General features: G+C 41.7%; 1 protein-coding gene across 1 annotated transcript; it reads right to left on the reverse strand.

The window, feature by feature from the left end:
- Positions 1–27,700, reverse strand: TBX19 (T-box 19). The gene is made up of 8 exons (XM_029227273.1): positions 27,331–27,700; positions 19,978–20,242; positions 18,461–18,595; positions 15,882–15,943; positions 14,620–14,681; positions 6,773–6,964; positions 4,374–4,509; positions 1–1,317 (listed from the first exon to the last, which is right to left on the reverse strand). Exons 1-8 carry the CDS (start codon positions 27,525–27,527, stop codon positions 1,032–1,034), a joined length of 1,335 nt encoding a protein of 444 aa, XP_029083106.1. The 5' UTR covers positions 27,528–27,700; the 3' UTR covers positions 1–1,031.

Consider the following 27,700-nt stretch of genomic DNA (forward strand, 5'->3'; position numbering starts at 1 on the left):
CAGTGTTTATTGGGCACCTACTATAGGCAAGGCACAGAAACAGATGCTGCTATGGGGAACAGAGACAAGAAGGCTGGGCCTCACCCTCGAGGGGCTCACAGTCTAGTGGGAGAGAGACACACGCACAGGTACTAAAAATACAAGGCAGATTGAGGTGAGCTCTAGAACAGAGGCAAAACCAGTGGGAAGTCAGGGAGCCCAGCAGATCAGATGCTTGATGCAGTGGGTGGTGCTCTGGCCAGTCCCTGGGAGATGGGCAGGATTCGTACAGGTAGGACTGAACAGAGAAGGCTATTTCAGGTACAGGAGTAGGTATAGAGCTGGGAGAGTACACTGAATGTTCAAAAGACAGGGGCAGAATGTATGCCTTGACTGAAATATAGGATGCTAAAGGGAAAACAGGTAGCTAAAGCTGGAAAAGTGGTTTGAGGGCAGATGGCAGAGGAGATTGACTTCAATCTGTAGGCAATGGTGAGCCATCGAAGGTTTCTAAACCAGGGAGTGACATGATCTCATTTCCTCAACTCTCTACGCTGTAATGTGTGATTAGCTCTGTTTTTGTTAACTTCACTCCATGGACTTACAGCCTTTCTTGGTCTCAAAGCAGAGGCTCTGTGGCCACACATACTTTCAGGGCTACACAAAGCTCCAAAGCAGTGGCCTTAGGCTAAGTAAATTTTGAGCTCGCTTAACAGCCTTGCATCACCTCCACAGAACAAGAAGGACAGCCTTCTAGAATCACTTGACAGTAAGGGGCAGGGCACGAGGAAAATACTCAGCGAACTTTTGTTGCCTAAGCATAGCACGGATAAGTTGCAGAGAAAATGGGAGCGCAAAATGAAAATGGTGGAGAGATGCAGGTGACAAAATTAGCATTATCCAAACTAAACCATCTCCCTGTAGGCTTCTGGTATAACCCCGTTCACTGGGTGGGGAGACTCTGCAGTCTGACTCACTGGGATTAGTAGGTGAGACTTCTAAGAGCTCTACACCTAGCAGGTTCTCTGCTGACAACTTTCCTAGGATCCTGCTTAACTATCCAGGGAGGAGGGAGACTGGCGCCCACCCCGACCCGGGCTACCACAGCCTGAGAAGGGATGCGAGGTCACTGCTGTCCAGGTAGACACAGCGATGCTGGTCAGCGAAGGCTCCCCCAGAACCTCCACACCAGCCGAAGCAGGAGCCTGGGTGGAGAGGGGCGAAGTCACAGCTGGATTACCCAGGAGAAACGCTCCCGGGGAGCCGGCGTGCACCTCTGAGCCCGACCCGGAAGGGCCCCCGCCACCGTTACTGATGGTCCACAGGCACGGGTAGGGGCTGCAGAGAAACAGAGAGAGAGAGAGAGAGAGAGAGAGAGAGAAAATGCTTGTCGACACACCCAGGAAGGATTGCCACCTGGCAAGCACGCACGCAGTGCTGAGCGGGGCACAGGTCTAGGAAGAGGGCATCGGACCATGGCGTTATTTCTAGCTCTGACACACACTGGCCCAGTTTCTGCAGAGAAGCAGCAAGATGTGTAGAACAGGCATATGATTAGGTGTCCTGAGACCCGCATTTTGATGCTGGCCCTACCTCCGGCAAGTTGTTCAGTTTCGAACATGGCATTTTATTTCTCTAGGTCTCACTTGCCACCTGTGTAAATGGACAGGGGAGTGAAAGGATGATATCTGGGCAGTATGATCTGTGAGTAAGATCCCTCACTGACCAAGAGAGGTGATGTGGCCTAATAGCCAGGACACATTGTTGTCAGAAAACCTAGGTTTGAACCCTCGCACTACCACTTATTAGCTCTGTGACTTTGATCAAATTATTTAATGTATGAGCCTCAGTTTCTTCATCCTCAAGATCTGGAGTGATAATCAGACATACCTTACAGATGTTATGAGGATTAAATTAAAAAATGAGTATGTGATGTCTAACACATAGGACTCGGTAAATGATGGTTCTTATAATTAATTCTTCCATTCCAGGTTTCTACCTGTCAGCTCTGGTCCCTGGTAGAAAGGCTGGGGAGCTGTACCACTATCTTGGACTTCTCTTATCCTATGTCACTGGTTCACAAACTTGACTGCACACGGGAATCACTTAGTGAATTAAAAAAAAAAAAAACAAAAAACCTATGCCTGGGTTCTATCCCCCGAGATTCTCATCTAATTAGTCTGGCATGTGGTATCAGAAGTTTTTAAAGCTTTTCTGATGACTGTCATGTGCAGCCTATTTTGTGCCTTCACATAGAACCTAGATGAAAATGACTACAGGTGACACAGGCAGAATAACCTCCAGTGCTTTAGTCCTCACCGTGCTCTGACCTTTCAGAGTCTCCATTTTGCCTGATACTGTATTGCTTGATAATAGGCTCATTACCTAATGTCAGTACTGAACACATTTGTTTCTCTCTAGCAAAACCTTTATAGCATCAGCAGTGGGTTAAACATGCCACTGATGAAGCCAGAGGTAGCAATGCCACCCAGCACTCGCTGCTATATTTCAGATACCGCAGACCTCACTGGACCGTATGAAACCTGCAGGAACCCAAGCTTTGGGGTTTTGGTGTTTTTGTTTTTGTTTTTTAGCCAGCTCAGCTTGCTGGGATTCTGACCCCAATTCCCCAGTTTCCAGAAGAGACTCTTCTACGATATCGGTCAGAGCCCCTTTCTGATGCTTCCTGGGCCGGTGGGAAAACCATGGGCTCTGAGTTACATTACTTACTGTATGACCTTCAGGCAGTTTTTTAATGCCTCTGAGCTTTAGTTTCTCCATCAGGAAAATAGGAATTTTAACAGCAGCCTTATGGATGTCTTTGAATCCTACAAATGACTTACATAAAGGATCTAGTACAAAACTTGGCACATGGTTGTTTAATATCTTCAAAGACACTCTTTCCCTCACTTTCTACACAGTCCCAGTCAGTACATTTCCCTGACGTCCTCCTGTCAAGCACTGTCCAATAGGCTAAATTTTTGAGTAGCCACATTTTAAAAAGAAAAAGAATGAAAAGAAAACCATGAACTTACTGTTAATAATATTTTATGTAACTGAGAATATTCAAAATATCATTTCCACATGCATTCGGTATTAAAAAATTGTTGAGATTTTTATTCTTTGTTTTGCACTAAGTCTTCAGAATTCTGTGTGTTACACTTACAGCACATCTCAGTTCGGAACAGCTGCATTTCAAGGGTCCAGAGCCAGAGGCGGCTGGGGGCTGCTGTATTGAACAGTGCAACACTAGACCCTCGGGGGCCCCAGCAACATTAACATCAAAATCAAGATCACAGTTTACAGCAACATCAGCTGTATGGAAGCTGGTTAAACCTGGAAGCTGGTTAAAAATGCAGAATCTCAGGCCTCAACCCGAACCTATTAATCGGACTGTACAGTTGAACAACATCCCAGGTGATTCTAATGCACATTAAAGTGTGAGAAGCACTGCTGTGGATCAAAGTTCTACCTTCCCCAAACTTTTTCTAGACCTGCAAGTCATAAGTCATCTACCATCTGCCCCCTCCACCGCCAAAAAAAAGGATGGGGACATCTTTTAATTTTGAATCCCTTTTTGGACCTTCTCAAAATTCTGCATACTTACATTGAACGTAACAGCTGACATGTATATATTGATAGAATGTTACTGCTTACAACGCATTATAATGCTTTTTCTAATTTTGGTGCTCACCATACTCTACAGGGCAGCTCACATTATTGCCGTGTTACAGATAAGAAAGCTGAAGCTCAGTGAGGCTAAGAAAATTGCCCAAAGTCACAAAGTCAATAAGGAGTAAAACTGGGGCTCAAGCCCACATGTGTCAGACCCCAGGCCCCTTCCCTTTCCCCTCCACCACGCGGATTTCCAGTCAGAACTGAATGCAGGTCTCTGGTGTGAGAGGTATGCCATGGGTCCTACAAGCTGCACTCAGCCCTATTGCCTGGGTTGAGGCCCGGACACCCAAAATCTGTCCCCTTGTTAGAATGAACAGCTTGTGAGGATATGGACAATCAAGGGTCTTGAATTCTCAGTGTGTATTTACACTTTTCCCCTTCAGTTTCCCAATATTCGGTATCTATCTGCTACCACCACAGTTCACAGTATTTCTTCCTGGTTCGAGATAAATGATTCCAGGCCATAATATCTTTTCCCTTCTAAAAATAAAATACGGAAGCTACAAAGAAAAGAGTACATGACTGAACACGTGCTTTCCCACCACCCTTTCTCCAGGGATGAAAGGTTGATCCTGTCGTTACTTTCACTTCCTTGTGGCTTAGAAGTCAGGACAATAGCTTAGACCAAGCCACCCCAGGAAAAAGAATGAACTCGAGTCCCCAGTGCTAAATCAACCCTCAAGACCAATTGAGCAAGTTGCTTGTGTTGGGCTTACCTAGGCCCTGGATTGATCGGTCCGCTGGTGTGAGGTACAGACAGGATGCTGGCATGGGGTGTGGAGGGTAAGGAAGTCCAGCTGTCAGCTCCAGAGAAAACTTGCAGATTATTGCTGGAGCTTTCTATCAAATTCACTTTTGGGAAATAACAACAGATCAATTGATGGAGCATGGAAAACATAAAGATGGTGACCAATGACATTATCCTAGGTCAAAATATAACCACGGCCTGTGCCACATGTGCCAACAGTTGTTCGTCCTTTCTGAAGGCCACAGAAAGGAGTGAGGAGCTTAGGTTAATTCAGTGTCAGCCATATGTCACGTACCATTCATCTCTTAATGTTCACAACAATGACTACTCATCGCCATTTTATAGATGAGGCTCAGATAGGTGGGAGGATCTGTTCTTTACGACACAGATCTAGCTCGTGTCACCACACTCACCTCCCCTTTAAAATGGGCCATGTCATCATCTCAGGACAAGCCTAAGGATCACCAGTGTCCCAGATGAGATTCTGAGGACCAGGACCTATCTTCTCAGCAACCCCAAGGAGATTTAAACATCTCAAGAATAGTGCCTTCTGTCTTTGAATCGCCATTTGCATAAATAGTGCCTATACAATAGAGAGGAAGAAGGAAAAGAAGGAGGGGAGGAAGAAGGGGACAAAGGAAAGAGAGGAAGAGGATTCCATGTATATCCCTGGCCACGTCACTCCTTTTCATGATGTGGCCCTTGCAACTTCCTCAGCTTCAGCTCTTTCATCCACCACCTCGCCACCCCCGCCCTCTACACTCTTTTCCCAAACTATTCCCCAGACGACCTAGGTTCTCTCCTCCTTCTGTGTCTTTGCTCATACCACTCTCTCACCTGGAATGCCCTTCACCTCTGCCTGTGTCCCATGTCATCTCTCTTTCACCCCTGCCCACTCCCACCCCTGTCCTTTTCTATTTATTCTTCAAATCTCAACTTAAACGCTAAGCCGTCTGGGTAGATCTAGCTGCTCTTTTTCCTTCATTCCCATAGCACCTTGACTTGTGTGTTCTATAGAATGTTTCTCAAACTTTAATGTGCATAGGAATCACCTGGGGATCTTGTTAAACTGAAGACTCTTTCAGAAGGAGAACCTGAGAGCCTGCATTTCTAACAAGTTCCCAGGAGATGCTGCAGGTCCGAGGACCACATTAGAGCTCTCACTACATTGTATTAGGATTAATCATTTATGTATTCGTGTAGCACTGAGCTCCTTCAGGGAAGAAATTAGACCTTAATCACCTTCCTAGCCCCACTGCCTAGAAGAGTGCCTGGTGCATAGCATTTGCTCAGAAGATGTGTTTTGTGTGCGGACCATGGGAAAGAACCAGAAAGTAGATGAGAACCCTGCTCAGTTTCTGATACATTAACCTACATTTTCTCCCTTCCTGGCAGCAGCTATCAAGGCTGCCGAGAGTAGCAGGCGATGGGGCACAGGGACAGGTACCTGGTGGCCAGCAAAGCCCTCTGCAGGTACAGAGCTCAGAGTGTCCCTGAGGCTGGAACTTTAACACTCTCCTCCATCTCCCATGCCATGAACTTTACCTATTTGTTTCATTTAGTGTCAGTCTCCCCATATGAGAATAGAATCTCTTTGAGAGGTCGGTATTAATTTATTTTGTTCATGGACAAAATCTGGCTCATAGTCAACCCTCAATAAATATTTGCTGCATGAATAACTGAATGAGAAATCAACCCTTGGTTTCATGTCTCCCTTCCTTCATACAAATCTAATAACCAGGCAAGATCTGGGCTTACACAAGGCCAAGGCAGACAAGGCAGCAGTCAATGAGGAAGAAACTACACAAACAACAGCATCAGCTTAAAAAATAATCAGACTGCAAAAATTATCAAGGTTGAATTTGCACGCCTCCAACTGAATCAGACCAAAGCCCGGATGTTGAGTCATCCACCTTCCCAGAGACCTTCTTAATAGCTCTCCAATACTGGGCCCAGTATTCCCTGGACTGAGCCATAAGCTCCAAATGTAGAAAAGAGCCATGTGAGGGCAATGAGCTGAGGGTCTCAGAGTCCCACGACTTAACTTGGCTTTTAGAGATGCAGCCTGAAACTGCTCAGTACTCCAGCGCCCTGGGAGGAGGACTTTCACAACCATTAGAAACTGGGTGTCTCCCAGTTTTTGTAATTATTTGAAGTAATTACAAAACACTAATAATGTTGTAACTATATAATCAACTATTAGCATATAAAATAAAAAATTAAAATATTAATACACAATAATTTTACATATATTAGATGAAAGGGATTCTATCTTCAGATATTTCCCCATTTCTAGCTGTTTGTCCATTTCTCACCACCACCACCCACACCCACGCCCCCAAGGGTTTAATTAGCAGAGTCACACACCTGCGGGAGAATGGTTTCTGTGCATGTACGCAGAAGGGTATGGAGCCTGCCGGTGGTGTCCTTGGAGGCCGGAATAGTGCTCACAGCCATGGTGGGTGTGGGGAGCAGATAGAGCCAAAGGAGTAGCATACTGGTAATTGGCGTTTCCTGCTGTGCATACTCCATCCGGATTGGAGAAGATCCAGCCTCCCACTAGAAGAGACAAGAGGAAGACACAGAGAATGACTCTGTGAACTTCCACACCAAAATCAGGTTACCAGCCACTTTGCGTAGTTATGTTTCTGTGTGAATGACACAATGTCTGTCCATGTGGAGTTACATACCACCACCCCAACTGCCACTCCCCTTCTATGTTAGCAGCAAAGTTGGCTTCTTTGGAAGTGGATGAAGAAGCAAAGTTGGCTTCTTTGGAAGTGGATGACAGGTCCTATCAAAGTTTGCAAAACCTCTTAAGAAATACTGTGGAATCACAGCTATATAAAATATTATTTGAATGTATAAGTCAATAGAATTGCAAAAGTTAAGTTGCTTCTGACTTAATTGGATTAAATTAAAAGTCAATCTAAGAAGGAGGTGTTAGATGTATATCCTACTCACTGATCTACAGCTACTGAATGTTTAATTTGGTTACCCAGAAAGAGTGAAGGCCTCTCTGTTTCTACCCAGTGGGAAGGTATCTTTAGTTCTCACTCCAAGCATGAGGAGACATGATCCCTCCCATCACCACCTCACAAAGAGGATTCTGAAAGCAAAAAGAGAGCTGGCTAGACAACTTGACAAGAATCTTGTGGCACATTTTGGGAAACTGCAAAATATTTCACAGAAATGTGTTTGTGAATGACCATCTCAATAGATGCAGAAAAAGCATATGACAAAAGTTAACACCCTATCATAATAAAAACACTCAACAGACATAGAATACAAGGAAATTGCCTCAACATAATAAAGGCCATATGGGACAAGCCCACAGCTAACATTATACTCAATGGTAAAAAACTGAAAGCTTTTCCTCTAAGATCATGAACAGGACAAGAATATCCACTCTCACCACTTCCATTCAACATAGTACTGGAGCAAACCGGAAAAAAGGAAAAGAAAGAAAGAAAAAGCATCCGAATTGGAAAGGAAGAATAAAATTATCTCTGTTCACAGAAGACACAATCTTATATGTAGAAAACCCTAAATATTTCACACACACAAAAAAACTTTTGGAACTAACAAACAAATTCAGCAAAGTTGCAGGATACAAAATCAACACACAAAAATCAGTTGCATTTCTACACATTAACCATGAACGATCTGAAAAGTAAACTAAGAAAACAATTCCATTTAGAATAGCATTGAAAAGAGGAAAGTACTTTGGAATAAACTCTACCAAGGAGGCAAAAGACTTGTACACTGAAAACTACTAAACATTGATGAAAGAAATTAAAGAAGATACAAATAAGTGGAAAGACATCCTATGTTCATGGATTGGAAGACTTAATATTATTAAAATGTTCATACTACCCAAAGCAATCTTTATCAAAATCCCAATGGCATTTTTGTCAGAAACGTAAAGCAATACTAAAATTCTAGTATTCTAGCTAGTTGGTGAAAGTATGTGCTTCTTGTTCCAGGGCCTGTATTACTAAGTCTCAATCTTTTCCCATGAATTCACTTGAAGTAGAGCCTTCTATTCAGAGTGTTCACTAAAATTTTTTTATTGTGGCAAAAAACCATGACATAAAATGCACCCTCACAACAATTTCCACATGTACAGTATAATATTGTTAACCACAGGCACATTTTAGTGCAACAGATTCCCAACACTATTTGCTGAAGAGACCATCCTTTCCCCATCATGTAATCTTGGTACCCTTGTTGAAAATTATTTGACCATATAAGCAGGGTTTATTTCTAGGCTCTCTATTCTTCCATTGGTCTATATGTCTTTATGCCAGTACCATACTATTTAGAGTACTGTAGCTTTGTAATGTGTTTTGAAATCAGGAAGTGTGAGGCCTCTAGCTTTGTTCTTATTTCTCAGGATTGTTTTGGCTATTTGGGGTTCTTTGATAGTCTATATGAATTTTAGTATCCGGTGATATCCACATGCAAAAGAAAGAAGTTTAACTCTTATATTACACCATATAAAAAAATTTAACTTAACTTAAAACAAATAAATAAAAAAATGTAAGACCTATAAAACTCCTAGAAGAAAACACAGGAGAAAACTTCATGAAATTGGATTTGGCAATGATATCTTGGATATGACACCAAAACACAGACAACAAAAGCAAAAATAGACAAACTATGTCAAACTTTAAAACTTCTGCACAGCAAAAGAAGCAATCAACAGAGTGAAAAGGAAATCTACCGAATGGAAGAAAATATTGGCAAACTATATACCTGATAAGGGATTAATGTCTAGAATATATAAAGAACTCCTACAACTCAACAATAAAAACAACAACAAAACTCCAATTAAAAATGAGAAAAGGACTCGAATAGACATTTCTCCAAAGATATACAAATGACCAATAAGTATATGAAAAGATGTTCAGCATCACTATTCATCAGCGAAATGCAAATCAAAACTAGATATCACATCATACTATTAAGATGGCCATTATCCAAAAACAAAAAAAACAAAATAGGAAACAACAAGTGTTGGTGAGAATGTGCAGAAATTAGAACCCTTGTGAACTGCTGGTGGGAATGCAGAATGGTGCAGCTGTCATGGAAAACACTATGGAGTTTCCTTAAAAAATTAAAAACAGAAGTACTGCATGATCCACCAATCCCATTTCTGGGTATATATCCAAGAGAATTAAAGACATTTGCAAACCTGTGTTCACTGCAGCATTATTCACAGTAGCCAAGAGGTAGAAGTAATCTAAATGACCAACAACAGGTTATTGGATAAGCAAATTTGGTATATACATGCAAGTAAATATTATTTCAGCCTTAAAAAAGAAGGAAATCCTGTCATATGATACAACATGGATGAGCCTTGAGGGACATTAGGCTAAGCAAAAGAAGCCAGTCACAAAAAAACAAATATTGCATGATTCCTCTTACACTAGGTATCTAAAGGATATGCAAATAGAGATAGAAAGTAGAACAGTGGTAGCCAGGGGCTTTGTGGAGTGGGAGATGTGAAGAGATGTAGTTTGGTGAATATATGTAGTTTCAGTCATGCAGGAATGGGGGCGGGGGGCGGGCAGGTGGTTCTGGGAATCTGTTGCACTAAAATGTGCCTGTGGTTAACAATATTACACTGTACATGTGGAAATTGTTGTGAGGGTGCATTTTATGTCATGGTTTTTTGCCACAATAAAAAAATTTAGTGAACATTCTGAATAGAAGGCTCTACTTCAAGTGAATTCATGGGAAAAGATTGAGACTTAGTAATACAGGCCCTGGAACAAGAAGCACATACTTTCACCAACTAGCTCTCAACTGAGGGGCCCACAGATAAGGATTCAGACACACCAGAGATGTTCCTTAAGAATATTGACTAGGGATTGTCACCAGGGCTTCAGTAATATGGAAATGGAACTTTTATTAAAAACCATTTGCTTAATACTTTTTAAGTATAAGTAAGCAAATTGTACAGAATTCATATTACAAAATGTATGTCAGTCATTCTCAACAAATCCTTTTGTTATCTTCATTTTCTCATTTTTGTATAGACACGTGGCCCAAGGGATCCCTACCTGAACAATAGATCAAGATTCAGGTGTCCAGTGAGCAAAGCTAGGCAAGTGGTCCCACAGAACTGGACTTTTGTCCATGTAGTTTGCCGCATATAAGGTATATACCTTAAGAAGCTTACTAAGAAGACTGCAACATATGAACTTTGAAAAGGTATGGTTCCACATGTGATCCTATCCTATACAAAAATGCTTTTTATTCCAGGTCACTTAAAAAGTGCTTTTTCTATGGATAAATTTCTAGAAATGTACAATCTCCCAAGACTGAATCAGGAAGAAATAGAAAATATGAACAAATTGATTACCAGTAATGAAATTGAATCAGTAATCAAAAAACTCCCAACAAACAAAAGTCCAGGACCAGACCACTTTACAGTTTAATTCTACCAAATATTTTAAAAAGTTAACACCTATCCTTCTCAACTATCCCAAAAGCTGAAGAGGAAGGAATGCTTCTGAACTCATTCTATGAGTCCAGCATCACCCTGATACCAAAACCAGACAAAAGCACCACAAACAAGAAAATTACAAAACAAAACAAAAAGGAAAAAACAGAATTACAGGCCAATATCTCTGATGAACATAGATGTAAAAATGCTCCAAAAAATTAGCAAACTAAATTCAACAGTATATAAAAAGGATTATATATCATGATCAAGTAGGATTTATCCCAGAGATGCAAGGATGGTTTGATATCTATACATCAATGAATGTGATACACATTAATAAACTGAAAAATAAAAATCATATGATCATCTGCATAGAGGTAAAAAAAAAAGCTTTTGACAAAATATAACATCCATTTATGATAATAACTTTTAACAAAGTGGGCATAGTGGGAACATACCTCAACATATTAAGACCATATATTGACAAGCCCACAGCTAACATCATACTCAATGATGAAAAGCTGAAAGCATTTTCTCTAAGATCAGGAACAAGACAAGTGTGCCCACCCTTGCCACTTTTATTCACCATATTATTGGAAGTCCATAGCCACAGCAATCAGACCAGAAAAAGAACTAAAAGGAGTCCAAATTTGAAAGGAAGAAGTAAAACTGTCACTGTTTGCAGATGATACTATATAATGAAAATTCTAAAGACACCACCAAAAAATTACTAGAACTAATAAATGAATTCAGTACAGTTGCCGGATACAAAAATAATATACTGAAATCTGTTATTTCTATACACTAACAATGAACTATCAGAAAGAGAAATAAAGAAAACAATCCCATTTATAATTGTATCAAAAAGAATAAAATATCTAGGAATAAATCTAACCAAGGAGGTAAAAGACCTGTACTTGGAAAATTGTAAGACACTGATGAAAGATAGTGAAGAAAACACAAACAAATGGAAAGACACACCATGTTCATGGATTGAAGTAATTAATATTGTTAAAATGACCATGCAACCCAAGGCAATCTACAGATTCAGCGCAATCCCTGTCAAAATACCAAAGATAATTTTCACAGAACTAAAACAAATAATTCTAAAATTTTTATGGAAACACAAAAGACCTTGAATAGCCAAAGCAATCTTGAGAAAGAAGAACAAAGCTGGAGGTATCATGCTCCCTGATTTCAAACTAAACTGCAAAGCTACAATAATCAAAACAGTATGGCACTGGCACAAAAACAGACACATACATCAATGAAACAGAATAGAGAGCCCAGAAATAAACCTACACTTACATGATCAATTAACCTATGACAAAAGAGGCAAGAATATACAATGGGGAAAAGATAGCCTTTCAAAAAGTGGTGCTGGGAAAACTAGACAGCTACATGAAAAAGAATCAAACTGGACTACTTTCTCATATCATATACAAAAATAAACTCAAAATGGATTAAAGACTTAAATGGAAGGCCTGAAAGCATAAAATTCATAGGAAAAAACATAGGCAGTAAACTCTTTTGACATCGGTCTTAGCAATATATATATATATATTTTTTTTGGATCTGTCTTCTCAGGAAAGGGAAACAAAAGCAAAAATAAACAAATTAGACTACATCAAGCTAAAAAGCCTTTGCACAGAGAAAAAACAAAAAGGCCACCTACTGAATGAGAGAAGATATTTGAAAATTATATATCTGGTTAATATCCAAAATATACAAAGAACTCATACAACTAATCATCAAAAAAGCAAACAAGCCAACTGAAAAATTGGAAGAGGAACTGAAGTGACATTTTTCCAAAGCAGACCTACAGATGGGCAACAGACACATGAAAAGATGCTCAACATCATTAATTATCAGATTAATGCAAATCAAAACCACAATGAGATATTAGCTCACACCTGTCAGAATGGCTATTTTCAAAAAAATAATAAGCGTTTGTGAGAATGTGGAGAAAATGGAACCCTTGTGAGTGGTTGGCAGGAATGTAAACTGGTATAGCCACTATGGAAAATAGTATGGAGTTTCCTCAAAAAATTAAAAATAGGGACTTCCCTGGTGGTCCAGTGGTTAAGAATCCACCCTCCAACGCAGGGGACGTGGGTTCAATCCCTGGTTGGGGAACTAAGATCCCACATGCCGCAGGGCAACTAAGCTCATGCACCACAACTGCTGAGCCCGCACACCCTACAGCCTGCATGTCACAGCTAGAGAGAAGCCCGTGTGCCACAATGAAAGATCCTGCATGCTGCAGCGAAGATCCTGTGTGCCATAACTAAGACCTGACACAGCCAAATAAATATTTTTTTAAAAAATTAAGTTAAAAAATTAAAAATAGAACTACTGTACAATCCAGCAATTCCACTTCTCAGTATTTTTCCAAGGAAAACGAAAACACTAATTGGAAAAGATATATGCACCCTTATGTTCATTGCAGCATTATTTACAATAGCTAAGATATGGAAGCAACTTAAGTGACCATCAAGAGATGAATGGATAAAGAAGAGATACAGATATAGATATATCTAGAACTATCTATATCTATAGATAGATAGAGATATAATGAAATATTACTCAGCCATAAAAAAGAATGAAATCTTGCAACAACATGGAAGGACCTACAGGGTATTATGCTAAGTGAAATAAGTCAGATTAAAAAAGTTAAATACCATATGATTTCACTTACACGTGGAATCTAAAAAACAAAATAAATGAGCAAACATAACAAAGCAGAACGGACTCATAGATACAGAGAACAAACAGGTGGTTACCAGAGAAGAGGGGGGTGGGGAGGAAATAAATAGGTGAGGGAGATTAGGAGGTACAAACTTCCAGTCACAAATGAGTCATGAGGATGAAATGTACAGCATAGGGAATATAGTCAATAATACTGTAATAATTTTCTATGGTGACAGATGGTAACTAGACAAAAAAAAAAAAAAGACTCCTGAGAAAAGTTTTTTTAAATGCTTTTCTGAGAGCTGCTTCTCTTCATGTGGCTATACTGCCACTTCTGCAATGAAAAATGCACTGAGGTTTAGGGGAAGGAGAGAGTGAGGAATACCATAGCTGGAAAACTGCAGAAGGAATCCTAGCAAGCCACTATCATCTAAATTAAAGAGTATCTCAGACACTGATGCCACTGACTGTGTGTTACTGTTGCAGGTTTAGAGGACCTGCTCCACCATGGGACCTTCTCTCTGATCTGAGACATGGAGAGAGTGGCACCCCGTCAGGAACATCCAACCTACCTGCAGAATCCCAGGTATATTACTCCACTAATACTGCAGCTTTCCAGTCAACAAATGTAGAAACTTCCTCATATGCAAAGCGATGGCCTTCCTGAGGCATTGCAACAGTGACCAACTCGAAAACTAGCAAGCACTAAGAACAAGGGAAATCCAAAACAGAGAGGCGAGAGCGGAGTGTAAGGGTAGGAGGTACACCCAGAATGCATTTTTATGAGCTCTTTAGCCACACTGACACAAAAACGAGAGTCTAAGAAATCTACTATTTCCATTCTTCTCTCCTGCCTAGGATTTGAGTAAGCCCCCCATGAGCACTGGTTCTCTCTGGGAATTCTTGCAAGGGAATATACTTGTCTCGAGTGGAAGAAATAACCTGTTGGGTCTTGATAGAAGATTTGGAACAAGCCTGAAGCAGTCATGAGAGGTAAAAAGTCTGAGTGCGGTGGAGATGCTCCTTGTGTAGCCCCAGGCCTCTCCCACCCAGTGTTCACCCAACTCACAGTGAGAATAGGCCACATGCTGGCTCTCAGACATAGCTTCCGGAACGTCTTTGAGGTGGTTCCTGAAAGAGCAATGAGAGTACACCATGGCTGTCCAGCTTATTATACAAGTCTAGTATCAAGTACACCCAAGATTCTCTTCGGAGAGCAATACATTTCTTGCAATAAGAAAATCAAACACCTTTTTTTCCCCTCAAAGCTATTATCTTTCCCACAATATCCTTCTCCTACTTTATCTACTTGTGCAATTGCTATTTGAATTGCAATTTTATAGTCACTCCAGTTTACCTTATTTACACCTATCCCTATTTAGCTCGATCTTACTGATTTGTGATCAGTGCTCCTGCTGACAAAATTCAAGCAACAATAACAATAGCTAAGATTTGCATAGGACTTCAGGGCACAATCACATCTGTGATACGCTAGATCCGCCAATGATCCTGTGAGAGAGTATTACTGTGCCCATTTCGCAGATTTAAAAAATGGGTCCCAGAAAAGTAAACTGACTTATGCAAGCCAGGAAATGGCAAAGCCAGGACTCAAAGCTACGATCTCTCACTCAAAGTCCTAATTTTTTTTTATTATACTACTTTTCTTATCTGAAAAAGTTATTTCTTCTACATCGTCAAAATTAAATCAAGTATTGACAGCACAGACCCCTGTGACACATCACTGTAAATATCTATTAATCTAGAGCCTTTAAGATGAAAAGGAAAAATTAGACAGTTATAGGAGCTAGTGTAAAGATTTGAAACAGACAATAAAATCTGAACACTTCAAAGGAAATCATTCACACCCCCCAAAAGTCTCTGACTTCTCTTCTCTCAGACCTGAAAGACATGAGCCTCTCACCTTTACGAATATCTCATATGAATTACTCACCTTTCCTAGGTGAAATCTACTTTTTTTAAAAAAAACTTATTGAAATCATATTATTCAGATAATTGTAGGAAAGACAGAGTGAATTATTAAAAATTTAAATCACTTATTTTTTTTAATGGGATTGTACTACTTGTAAGAATCTGTAGTAAAACAGGGCTAATGAAACATGGCCAGTTCCGGGATCTCCTGGACCCATATTATAAGGGACAGGTAATTATGAGTTTGTTCTATTTTGCTGATTTTGTTGGACATTGAACTGAATATTAAAAACATGCTTCTATCAAAGGTAATGCAAGTGCTACTAGTTAGTTCCTTTTAAGATGATTATAAATTTCACATTTACAGAAATCATAAGATTTCACTGAAATTTCTCTACTCACCTTTCCTTAGCATCCAAGAAGGCTTTGGCAAAAGGGTTGTACTTGATTTTGAGAGCTGTTATCTTGTGTTTACAAAGACAAGAAGTGTTAGTGAAAGTAGAACATGCACGGGCAGACAGAACCCTTTATCTTCACCTGTGAATTTCTGTAAAATCAGAATAATTCTCCTTTCTCTTTTTTTCTCCCTTTCCATGTTTCTTTGCTTACTTCTGCACAAAATCACTATTGCACTGTCCAACAAGAAACGTTTTATTGTCACATGTGGTAAAAATGCCAAATATAGTATAAAGTGAGCAAAGAAAGGACAAAGCATTAGACATGCACAAGCCTTATGTGCCAAACCCAGCATTCACTCCATTACTCATTCATTCTTTTCAACAACAATTGAACACCTACCATCTGTCAGTTAGTTTTCCAGTCACTGAGACACAGAGGAGAGTTGTACAGGTGAGAACCTGCCTCCAGAGTCTTGAGTACAGACTAGTATCAACTCCCTAACTCTTAAATAATCACTTACCCTTTGGGCCATGTTAACACAAAAAACAAACTATCACTTCCAACCACTGTCACTCTTTATCCCCCCTGGCCTTAGCCTGCTTCATTTTTCTTCAGAGCCATCTGACCAAATATATATATATGTTTGGTTTTCATCTCTCCCCACTGGGATTTAAGTGCCTTGAGGACAGTGCAGTATTACCAGCATGTAGTAATACTCAGCAAATATTTGCTGAATAAAGGAAGATTTTGGCTCCCTCATCCACCCCTGTGGCCACTCTCCTCTCAGGGTGCATCTACATCAAATTGGCAGGGATACGTCATCAGGAGACGGAGGCTCTGAGGTTAGATTTTCCTGAGCTTGATTCCCCTGAGGCATGTTCAAGACCAGAATTACAGCATCAGGCTGGTAGCTTGCTGGAGGTGTGGCCTTAGCCCTGCTTGTAGTTCAGAGGGAACTGTCCAGCCCACGTCTAGGAAAAGCTTCTGAGCACTTACCCAGAGGGCAACCAGATGACAGCTTCCACCAGCCACGCACTAAGAGAGCAGGCAGCATGTAAGTGGATAAGGGGCATTGCCCGGAGGCCAGAGGAGGCCAGGATGGGGTCCCCAACTCCTCCCTACTTTCCGAAATCGCAAAAGCCCACCCTCCCCTCATAGACCCAGACTCCATCCTACAGAGAGTAGCAGAGGGAGGAGGGCAATCTGATGAACAAAGTGGTTCAGCCTATAAAAACTGAACAGTACTTGAGGGCCTATTTAAATTATCAGGTATTTAGTTAATTTCTCTTCCCACTGACCTGCTAGAGGGGCTCAGCTAAGAGGCCAGATTACCTATAGAAGAGAAATTACATTTCCCTGCGCATCTGTAGTGAGTTAAATCTGCAACTAATTTCACCTGTAGGCACTAAGGCAGCAGCTTCCAAACCTGGATGATTATCAGAATCCTTTAAGGGGACTCTTAAAACTACAGATTCTGGGCACCGTCACTGGAGATTCTGACTCAGTTGGCTGGGTGGGATGCCAAAAATCTTTTAAAGCTTCCAAATAGGGCTTCCCTGGTGGCGCAGTGGTTGAGAGTCCGCCTGCCGATGCAGGGGACACGGGTTCGCGCCCCAGTCCGGGAAGATCCCACATGCCGCGGAGCGGCTGGGCCCGTGAGCCATGGCCGCTGGGCCTGCGCGTCCGGAGCCTGTGCTCCACAACGGGAGAGGCCACGGCAATGAGAGGCCCGCGTACCACCAAAAAAAAAAAAAAAAAATGTTTAGGGGTGGGGGAGGAATAGACTGGGAGTTTGGGGTTAGATGCAAACTATTACATATAGAATGGATAAACAACAGGGTCCTACTGTAGAGCACAGGGAACTATGTTCAATATGCTGAGATAAACCATAATGGAAAAGAATATAAAAAAGAATGTATATGTATAACTGAATCACTTTGCTGTAGAGTAGAAATTAACAACATTGTAAATCAACTATACTCCAGTGAAACAAATTTTTAAGTTTAATCAAAAAGAATCCAACCCATCAGGTGTCCTGGTGACCAGCAGGCCTGGAAACTCCTAAAGTATGTGGATGGACCAAAAAATCCTGCTCCCACAGAGTTCACAGAGACCAGATTCTGGCTACTCTGCTCTAACCACCAGAGTGGCTCAAGTTAAGCAGGAAAAGACCTACGTGTGCCCCAAAAAAGCTAACAAATGGGACAGATAGCATAACACAAACCCAAAGAAGGTGCGCGATTGGATCAATTCCCACAGAATTGCTTTAAAATAGGAGAGACACGCAGCTCTTTGTAGGCCAAGGGCCTGGAAACAAAGACTTCTGCGTTTCTGCTAATTGTATTACAATGCACAGCTGTGCCTTATTGGCACCAGGAAAAGAAGCACTGGCGGGCCTTCGGCAAACAAGGAGGAGGGTGTGGAAAGCGACTACCGCACTGTTTAACTTCATCTCTGCTGAGTGTATCTGAGTCCTGGAAAACCTACCTTTCATCCAAGCTTGGTCATGGCAATAAAAGCACCACCACCCTGTCCTACCACATTCTCCCAGGTGACATCTACACACACACACACACACTCACCTCCTCGTTCTGATAGGCAGTCACAGCTATGAACTGGGTTTCAGGGAAGGAGCAGTTCATCACCATTCGATGGGCACCTCCAACACGCACTATGTGAACCTGGGGTTCATATTTATGCAGAGAATTCAACATTATCTGTTGAGGTGGAAGGAGAGAGAGGACATGCAAAGCCTGGGGCAGCACAAGTGACAGGTGACCCAGCGTCTTTGGTTAGTCCCAAGCTCACCTCCCACCTCGGTTAAGGGTACACACACCGAATCCCCAGTTGCCTGAGCTGCCTCCACCTCTCTGAGAAATTACTGAGGGGACATTTTTTAGAAGCTCTCAGGGAGCATAACTTTGGAGCTGCTTATAGGAGGGTGGGGGGTGGGTTGCCAGGGAAGAGCTGGTCTAAAGAGTGTTCAGTTTTCTGCCAAAATCCTGGCTTCCTTTTTTTTCTCTCCCATTTTCAGCACAATGATGTGGATTTTGCTCTGTTAAAACATACTGTTTTTCTTCCTATAAAGAATCCTAATATCTCAAAATCCTGACACGGGCTGCATTACCTAAAGTATAATGACAGCTGACATCTGCTGGCTACATAAAATCCACCCTTTGTGATCCAAACCAGAGGTTTATTGAAAATCTCATGTTGTGAAATCTGGGGGAGGGAATAATAGTTTACTTTTCAATTTCCTGTTTTAATAAATAACTGGAACCTTCTGAATATTGCAAAGACTTAGGTGGATGACTTCTGCTCTTAAAACAAGAACCCCTATGTCCCAGCTAGGTAAGCACAGGGATCAGAGAAGGGGTGAAAACTCTGAGGGCTAAGAGGCTGACCAAAGGGAAATCTGGGGGAATGAGACCTCTTCCTCCCGGCTGTGTCTCTAATCCCCCCAAACAGTCTACATTTTATAAAGCAAATAACAACCTTGTACAGCACACTAGTGTTCACAATCCTACCAGAGGAAACGAAAGAATAAAAAGCCTCAAAATCTTGTTTACTCTAATTGGAGACCTTAAATAAAACCTTCCTTATTTAAGGTTTGTTTGGATACTTTTTTCTGAAAACCCAAAGCTGATTCAATATTCTATTGATAATTATCACAATGCCCAAGTGGAGGGAGCAATTATTTCATTTCGGAGCAGCTTTTTATTAAGGTAGTTGTCTCTTGCCAACATGCCACTTACACCAAAAAGAGGGGAGAGGGAATAACAAAACCCTGGTACCCACAAACATCTCCCTCCTCCCCAGCTGGGTAAAAAGCACCACACACAAGACAAAACTCTGAAAGGCCGCCCAATGATGATTAAGTAAACTACTGCGCTCTCTCACTCTCTCTTAACATCAGGAAGTCCATTAAAAACTGAAAGCACCAATTAAGAGCTGTTTATTCCTGTTCACATTTGGACTCCGGGGAATAATTGGCTTCCGTGAGAGAAGAGGTCGGTGAGGACCCCCTAATTGCCTAAATGCACCCTTGAAATTTCTTGATTGGTGTAGTGGGGTTAGGGTGGCCGGGCAACAGTCGTACCTGCCCACCTCCGTTGAGCTTGTTGGTCAGCTTCACTTTGCTGAAGGAGATGGGCGCCTTCATCCAGTGGGCCCCGAAGTTGGGGGAGTCCGGGTGGATGTAGACACAGCTGTGGCTGGAGACCTCTGGCTTGCCCGCGGGCACCCATTCCCCATTGACGTACTTCCAGCGGTGACTGTCCGTTGGGACAAAGTCCAGCAAGAGCGAGTACATGGCATTGGGGTCCAGCCCCGTGACACTAATCTTTAGGACCGGGAACATCCGTCTAAAAGAAAAGGCAGAAATTGAGCCACAGGAAGGATGCTAGAGTGTTAGGGACATCTCCCTGCTTGTCCAGCCCTCTCTCCACTCAGAGGAGACCTTGCATTTTCTGTCCCAGGGGTGCAGAAAATGCCCCGGGGGAGGCCAAACAAAGAGGGGCCAGGCCAGCGGCCCCAAGTCCAGCTAAGCCTCTTTTTACCAATGTATTTTATATTGGGATTTTACTTTTAAATGTTGTGCTCCACCTTAAAGTCTGAAAACCACTGATCTAGTCATTTGACTAGAATGAAGTACCTCCTGAAGCTTAAGGTATATAGTCAGATGCCAGGTTCTCACAGAGCTTTCTCCAGAGGTTTCCTCCCAGCCTACGTCAGATTCTCATGCTAATGACACAAAGCAGCCCTTCTCCATCTCACAAAGAACACCAGTTCTGAATAATAGTAATAGCGTTATAGGGAAAACATGGTTTTTTGGTAAAGTGAGTGAAGGGAACACTTGACTATACATCAATTCAGACCACTTCCTTTCCTGCAGGACTTGTCAGAGGCTTTAATGTGCACCGTGAACCTTTGGAAAGGAGGTTCGGGGTTGTGCACAGTCTGCACTTATGTACCAGTGCTACCTTCTCACCTATCATCTTGCGGGAATGTGCATTCAAGAAATACACTTTGAGACACGCTGATCTGGATTTGCTGGTCCCTTCTCCCACCCTCTAGGGCAACACCAGCAAGCTTACTCTCACAAATATTTGGAGAAGCTATCTCACCTGGCTTCTGATTCTCTTTAGTTGCCTTTCCCTTCACCAAACTTTCTAAGTTGCTCCAATCTCCTCAAAAGACCTAGTTTCCAGACAGACCCTCACCACCTCGCAATTGCCCCAGAGGCTGTCTTATTTGTCAATACATCTTTTAAAATCTGAATCCCCAAGTTGAGAAGCTAACAATCTAGGGTCTAGACATGTGCTACTCAGAGTGGTCCATGAATCAGCGGCATCAGTATCAGCTGGAAATTTATCACAAATGCAGAACCTCAAGTAGCACTCCAGACCTACTCAGTCAGGATCTGTGCTTTTACAAAATCCCCAGGTGAGTCACTGGAACATTAGAGCTTAAAAGGTACTGGTCTAGGGAATCTTTAGCTTTTAAGACAATAACTAAGGAGATATCCAAGGGAATAAGGGGGAGTCACTCTGAGGATTTGTGCTTCTGGTGAGGCTGGGAGGAGAATGAAAAGGGGGAAACTGGAATGTGTCCACTGCTAAGAGAAGGGGTTGCCAGGAGCGGAAGTGTTAAAAGCAGAATGGCCAGGAACTGGAGGGTCACAAAGAGCACCTCCTGTGTCCAGAGGTTCCTGGTTTTGAGGTGAGGTACAATGGGAATTGGTACATATGTTAAGTGATGAAACTGACTGACAGATGACAAAGGATGGATCTAGAGATGGACTCGACCCATCCAGGCTTCTCAGTCTCCTGAGTTCAAATTACATGGGCTTCCTGAGCTCTCTGGACAGAAAGGATTTTTTTCCCTTTGGTTCGCCCACCTCATCAATACTTCCTTTCCGACTTCTTTGCTGGATCCTCTTCCAACTTAGTCCTCCAGTTGTGGATGCGTAATGGGGATCTGTTTTCAGCACTCCCTCTTTTCTAAATGTCCTACCTTAGAGACCACTTCTAATCTCATGGCAGAATACAAAGAGCCTGGAGGATTTTATACCAACCAAGTTTCATACCCCTGGTATGGCGCTTAGCAAGCATTTAATAGATAGTACCTTTGAGTACTAGAGGGTGGGTGACTGAGATAATGAAATTGAAGCTTGGTGAGTTTAAGTAAACTAGCTTAAGTCCATATATTCAGGAAGGGTGGGAGTTGAAACCAAACAAACTGAACCAGAACCTACCCTTGAAATCATTCTTCACACTCACTAGGATGGCTATAATAAAAAAGGTGAACAACAGCAAACACAGGTAAGGATGTGGAGAAATTGGAACCCACATACATTGCTGGTGGGAATAGAAAATGGTCCAGCCACTTTGGAAAAAAGTCTTGCCGTTTCCTCTGTTAAAATACAGAGTTGTCATGTGACCCAGCAATTCCATTCCTAGGTGTATATGCAAGAGAAATGAAAACATACACCCATAAAAACTTGTATACAGACAGTCATAGCAGCATTATTCATTACAGTCAAAAAATGGAAACAACACACGTGTCCATTGATGAGTGAATAAATAAAACGAGGTATATTTATACAATGAAGTGTAGTTTGTCAACAAAAATGCTACAACATGGATGAACCTTGAAGACATTATGCTATACTTTAAATCGGTGAATTGTATGGTATGTAAATTATCACAATAAAGCTGTTAACAAAAGAAAAGTAAAGAAGTAAAGAAGCCATGGTGTCCTGGCTCTTAGGACACATCCAAAACGTGGTAGAACCATTTGTTGCTTTATTCTCTAGTACTTCATTTGCCAAGGATTTTACGATTTTTATTTTTTATCACAACACAAATGAACTAAGAGATGCTATATATTTTTATCTCCATTATGCCAATGAGGAGTAAATATAAGTCAGTCAACCAGCCAAAAGTCTTGTAACTGGCAATGGAACTCACCCTGCCTCTAAGCCAAGTTCAGTTCCTCCTGCCTCCCCCCTGCCTCTTTCTCTGGCCTCACAAGGACCGGGATGTGTTATCTATTTACTTATGGGCAGCACTCATGACCAGGCTATGCTTTCAGGGATAAACTGCACTTCTTATCAATTTGATCTTTTTTCCCTTTTCTTCCCAAGGTGTGGCTAACCACAGAGATGGCCAAGAGTCTTTGAAAAGCTAAGAAATATGTAAATCAGACCCCATATCAGAGAGAGAGAGAGAAGCAAATGTGGCAGGGCATATAAGCACTCCCCAAAACCAGGCTTGAGGAACCACACATGCTTAGGCTTGGCCAGTGAACTCTGTGTTGATTTGCTGTGAGGCTAGTTTTCCAGTTTTCATTTCTCTAACAGAGGATCTTGAGAGCCAGCACTGCTGGAGAAGGCTCTGAGGAGTGAGGTCTGTGGGAAGGAAGAAAGAGGGCAGAGGGCTTCCGTGGTGGCACAGTGGTTGAGAGTCCGCCTGCCGATGCAGGGGACACGGGTTCGTGCCCCGGTCCGGGAAGATCCCACATGCCGCGGAGCGGCTGGGCCCGTGAGCCATGGCCGCTGAGCCTGTGCATCCAGAGCCTGTGCTCCGCAACGGAAGAGGCCACAACAGTGAGAGGCCCTCGTACCGCAGAAAAAAAAAAAAAAAAGAAAGAGGGCAGAGATAAAGCAGATTTTCTAGGTGGGAAAAAACAGCAGAGATGGTTAAAGGCAAAATTCAGGAAGTTTCACTTGTAAACTCCTTCCTCCATTTCCCCACAGAACTATAATAATCCTGAAACACTCATCAGAACTTTTGGAGTGCGCATGCTTGTGTACCCATAGGACATGGATGTTGAGGCTTATAGGAAGAGCAGCAAGAAACCAAAGTAGCCTGGTTAGAGGCAGATCACACAAATACATATGATCCTCATAAAGTGCAATTGTAAACTTCAGAGAAAAATATCCATGGACTACAGGGACATGGAAAATTATTTCCTGATGTGCAACCTTGGTTTTCTCTCCTCTTGCAACTCCATCCCTGGAAACTATGAACATCAGCTCACTGCACTAACATCACTTAATCACTGGCAAGTTCAACTTAATGATCCTAACACTTATTTTATGATAACAAATGGATACACCAATTACATCAGAAATCCTTCCAATTTCTTAAAATCTCCTCAAGGCATATTTAATCCAAATGAAATTAAATTATTTAACTGCACGGAAATACACATGAAATATAGCTGTTTCCCCTAAGGTGAAGATGTTACCGTAGAGAAAACAGAAGGTGCAAAAGATTTCACTTACTTGCCACTGAAAGCTGAAATAAATTTTTTTCTGCAACCTAAAATATAAGTTCCTAGCTTAAAGGATGGAGATAAAAGGAAGTACTTACAAGCTGGATGCACTAGTGGTGATTCAAAGGAGCTCTAGGGGAGTATTATAATTGTTATTGTTAGTTCTGAAAGACTATTGAATATGAATAAGTAAGCATTTTAAATAAAAAAGAAGGGAAGAAAAAAGAAAGAAGAATGGGAAAAGAAAGAGTAAAACGGGGGGGGAGGGGCAGGAGTGGGAGGAATGAAGAACCATCATAATCCCAGTTTCTGGGGATAATTCAATGATTTTCAGGGAAAATCTGTGTTTACTACTTCTGATCAATGTCAGAAGCAAGCCTCCTATTTATACACATAAATAAGTCTCCATTTGAAAATGACTCTTTTAATTCATCAGCCCGTCCTATGCTGGGTTTTTTTTGCTTTTTTGGGTCTTTTTGCGGTACGCGGGCCTCTCACTGCTGTGGCCTCTCCCGTTGCGGAGCACAGGCTCCGGAAGCGCAGGCTCAGCGGCCATGGCTCACGGGTCCAGCCGCTCCGCGGCATGTGGGATCTTCCCAGACCGGGGCACGAACCCGCGTCCCCTGCATCGGCAGGCGGACTCTCAACCACTGCGCCACCAGGGAAGCCCCTATGCTGTTTTAAAACTTGCTATTACACAAAACAATTACACTCAAGTGTGCAAGAGCTATCTGATTACCCTCAAGAGGCTTTACCCTCTAAAGCTCACTGAAGCTTTAGAAAAGTCAGAAAGTCAACTGCCTGCAGGGGCAGGCGAGTAACGCGAATGAAAAGGGCGAGGACTGGGTGTTAACAACCAGGAATGTTTTTCTCCCCAAAGAAGGGCCACAAATCCATCTACCTCAGGCTCAGGAGTTTGTGTGAAAGGCAGGGATGCTGCATCTAGAGTAGACGTCATTCTACAGCCAGAGGAAAATGGGTAAAATGGAGAGATACAGGAATAGATGGTGAGGAGAAAAAAAGTGGGGGGGAAAGAGATGAAGATGAGAGTAAAGAAAACAATGAAACAAGAAAGATGTGTCTATATCCAGAGCAGGAAAGTGTTGTTAACAATTTATTCTGAGAAGCTAAGAGACTGAGAGTAATTCCAAACCACGCTCATTCATTATCAACCACATCAATTTCTTAGAGATTTGTCTTCCCTTCTTTATCTGAAGTACAAAGGGAACTTTCTATCTCCTGGCAAAATCTTGACGCTAAGGGGTTCAGAAACCCTAAGAAAAGATTCAGTTCACTAAGGAGGTGAAACGTCGCCAGGACCTCCACAGAAAATAAGAATAACCATGTTGACCATAATTAGACTCTTTCTACAAAGAATAATTTTCACGTAGTTAATGACTTTAAACATGTGAAGACTTTTCAGTTTTAAATATGAAGAAAAAATTATATAGGCGCAAAAAGGCAAGAGAAAGCTCTTCTGAAATTATAAAAGTACATACCAATGTGACATATTATTAAATTGAATTTTATAATGGTTTTAGAAACTTTTATTTATTCCTCATTGAAAGAGATTAACTATATTTTTTTCTTGACGGTTGTACTTCTCTTACTTCCATATATGACTGCTTTGACAGCCAAACAGATAGCATGAGGCTAAGTATTAGTGTAACTACAAAGAATAATGAACAGAAAGTTCTACCTGTCATCAGACATCATAAAATTTTTACCATTGTGTCATCACTCATCTTTGAAAGGGAAGAAAGTAAATCCAATTAGGAATTGGGAATGATTCTTTGAAATTAAAAACATGTTTTCTATTTCTTTCTACCAAAAATAATGTGTCAATACAGATCAAGAGTAGGAACAGGTGTAATTATAATTACAAATATTAAAAATAATAAATCCTATATATGAAATAAATATGGGACCCATTTAGAAAGAGAAAATAGAAGCATCAAGCAAGGTTGATATTCCTGCTACTATTAATAATCACAATTTATTGAAACGCCCTTATTTCTGGAACACGTTTTACTTACCAAGCACTTTAATGTCACACAACAACACTCAAGTTCATAATTTTCCCGGATAGATGGGAATGGTTCATTCTCTATACCGTGCATTTTATGCAGAAATAGAAAAGTGAGACATCAGGAATGGAAGCATTTTTCACAAGGACAAAAGCCTGCCAGAAGTTCAACTAGCTTGGACTTTTCTGTCATTGGAGAACAGAATTTCTCTCAAGGGTCATAATCAAAGTTCTGCTGAAACTAACCATATTGAAAATGCCTTTCGACATTTTGTACTTTTGTGACCATGTGAACAGAAAGATCAGTGTCAACTGAATGTTGGGACCTGTTTGGCCAAGCTGGGAGCACTGAGATTTTCTTTCTAAATATTTTTATCTCCTCTACTAAACAGAAGCTCCTAATATTACCTAGACGTCACTTGGCAGGGCTAGATTTAATAGAACCCAAGAAATGCCAACAGAGATCCATTTCAGTTAATCCCTAATTTGTTGCAGTGAAAAAAAAAAAGGAAGGCATCTTCTCTTTTCTCAGGTCAGTATATTACGGTTTCATTAACTATTACTGCAACAACTCTCACATCGTCATAAACACACACAATCTCAAATGAACACTCACCACAAACACACAGGAAGAAGCAGATGCAGGGATAGGCAGTGAGATGAAATTTGCCTTTTTGCCTCTGAATCTTCAACTAGTCAGAAATGTCTGGCAAGTTTGCTACACTTCAGAGGAAACCATCCAGCTTCCAAATAAAGTTGCCTTTTACCTTATGTGAACAGAGTTGGGGCTCAAAGAATAATAATCTGCTCCAGGATATACAGTCAGTCAAAAATTAACATTATTTTCTGACATTTGAGTGCATTTCCCAAACCCATGGGACATGCCCCCCTTTATAATAATTTCCCAGAATTTCTTCATTTAAAATGCACACAGGACAGGTGGCTTCACCCTCCACTTCTCTGATGATCTCAGAGAAATTAATTAAGTTGGCTGGGGGAAAGCCGTGGGAGACTGTCCTTCTCGGGAGCATGTTTAATCAGACCCCGCTGCCTCTGAGTTAAGAGCGGCAGCCTCTGCAATACTCAAGGGGCTTCGCTTCCCTTGCCAAGCCCCGCCAGCCCAAGCAGGGCCGTACATAAACTCACCTGCCGTTCTTGGTCACGATCATTTCATTAGTGACTTCCTTGAACCTCTGCCAGAGAGGGGCATCTTCCAGAATGATCTGAAGTTGCTTCTCCGTAGGGTCGCCTTTTTCCCTCCCTGCCTGAAGCTCACTTTCCACCACATTGAGCAGGCGAGAGACGGTGCCATCGCTGGTCTTCTGTGTGCCCAGCTCACTCATGGCCACAGGCCCCTCTCAAACTTTGCTGAGAAACGTTACCTACTTTGCCTGCTTCCACCTCTTTTCTCCTGTCACTTGCCTGCTTTTCAAATCCAGCTGGACATGCCTGGGGAGCTGGGGGAGAGACGCCCTGTCTCTTGCCTAAGCTCCTAGCATGACACCCCTGAAAGTCT

This window comes from Monodon monoceros, unplaced genomic scaffold (genome assembly GCF_005190385.1).
Source record: "Monodon monoceros isolate NGI ecotype Baffin Bay Population unplaced genomic scaffold, NGI_Narwhal_1 Super_Scaffold_18, whole genome shotgun sequence".
Lineage (NCBI taxonomy): Eukaryota > Metazoa > Chordata > Mammalia > Artiodactyla > Monodontidae > Monodon > Monodon monoceros.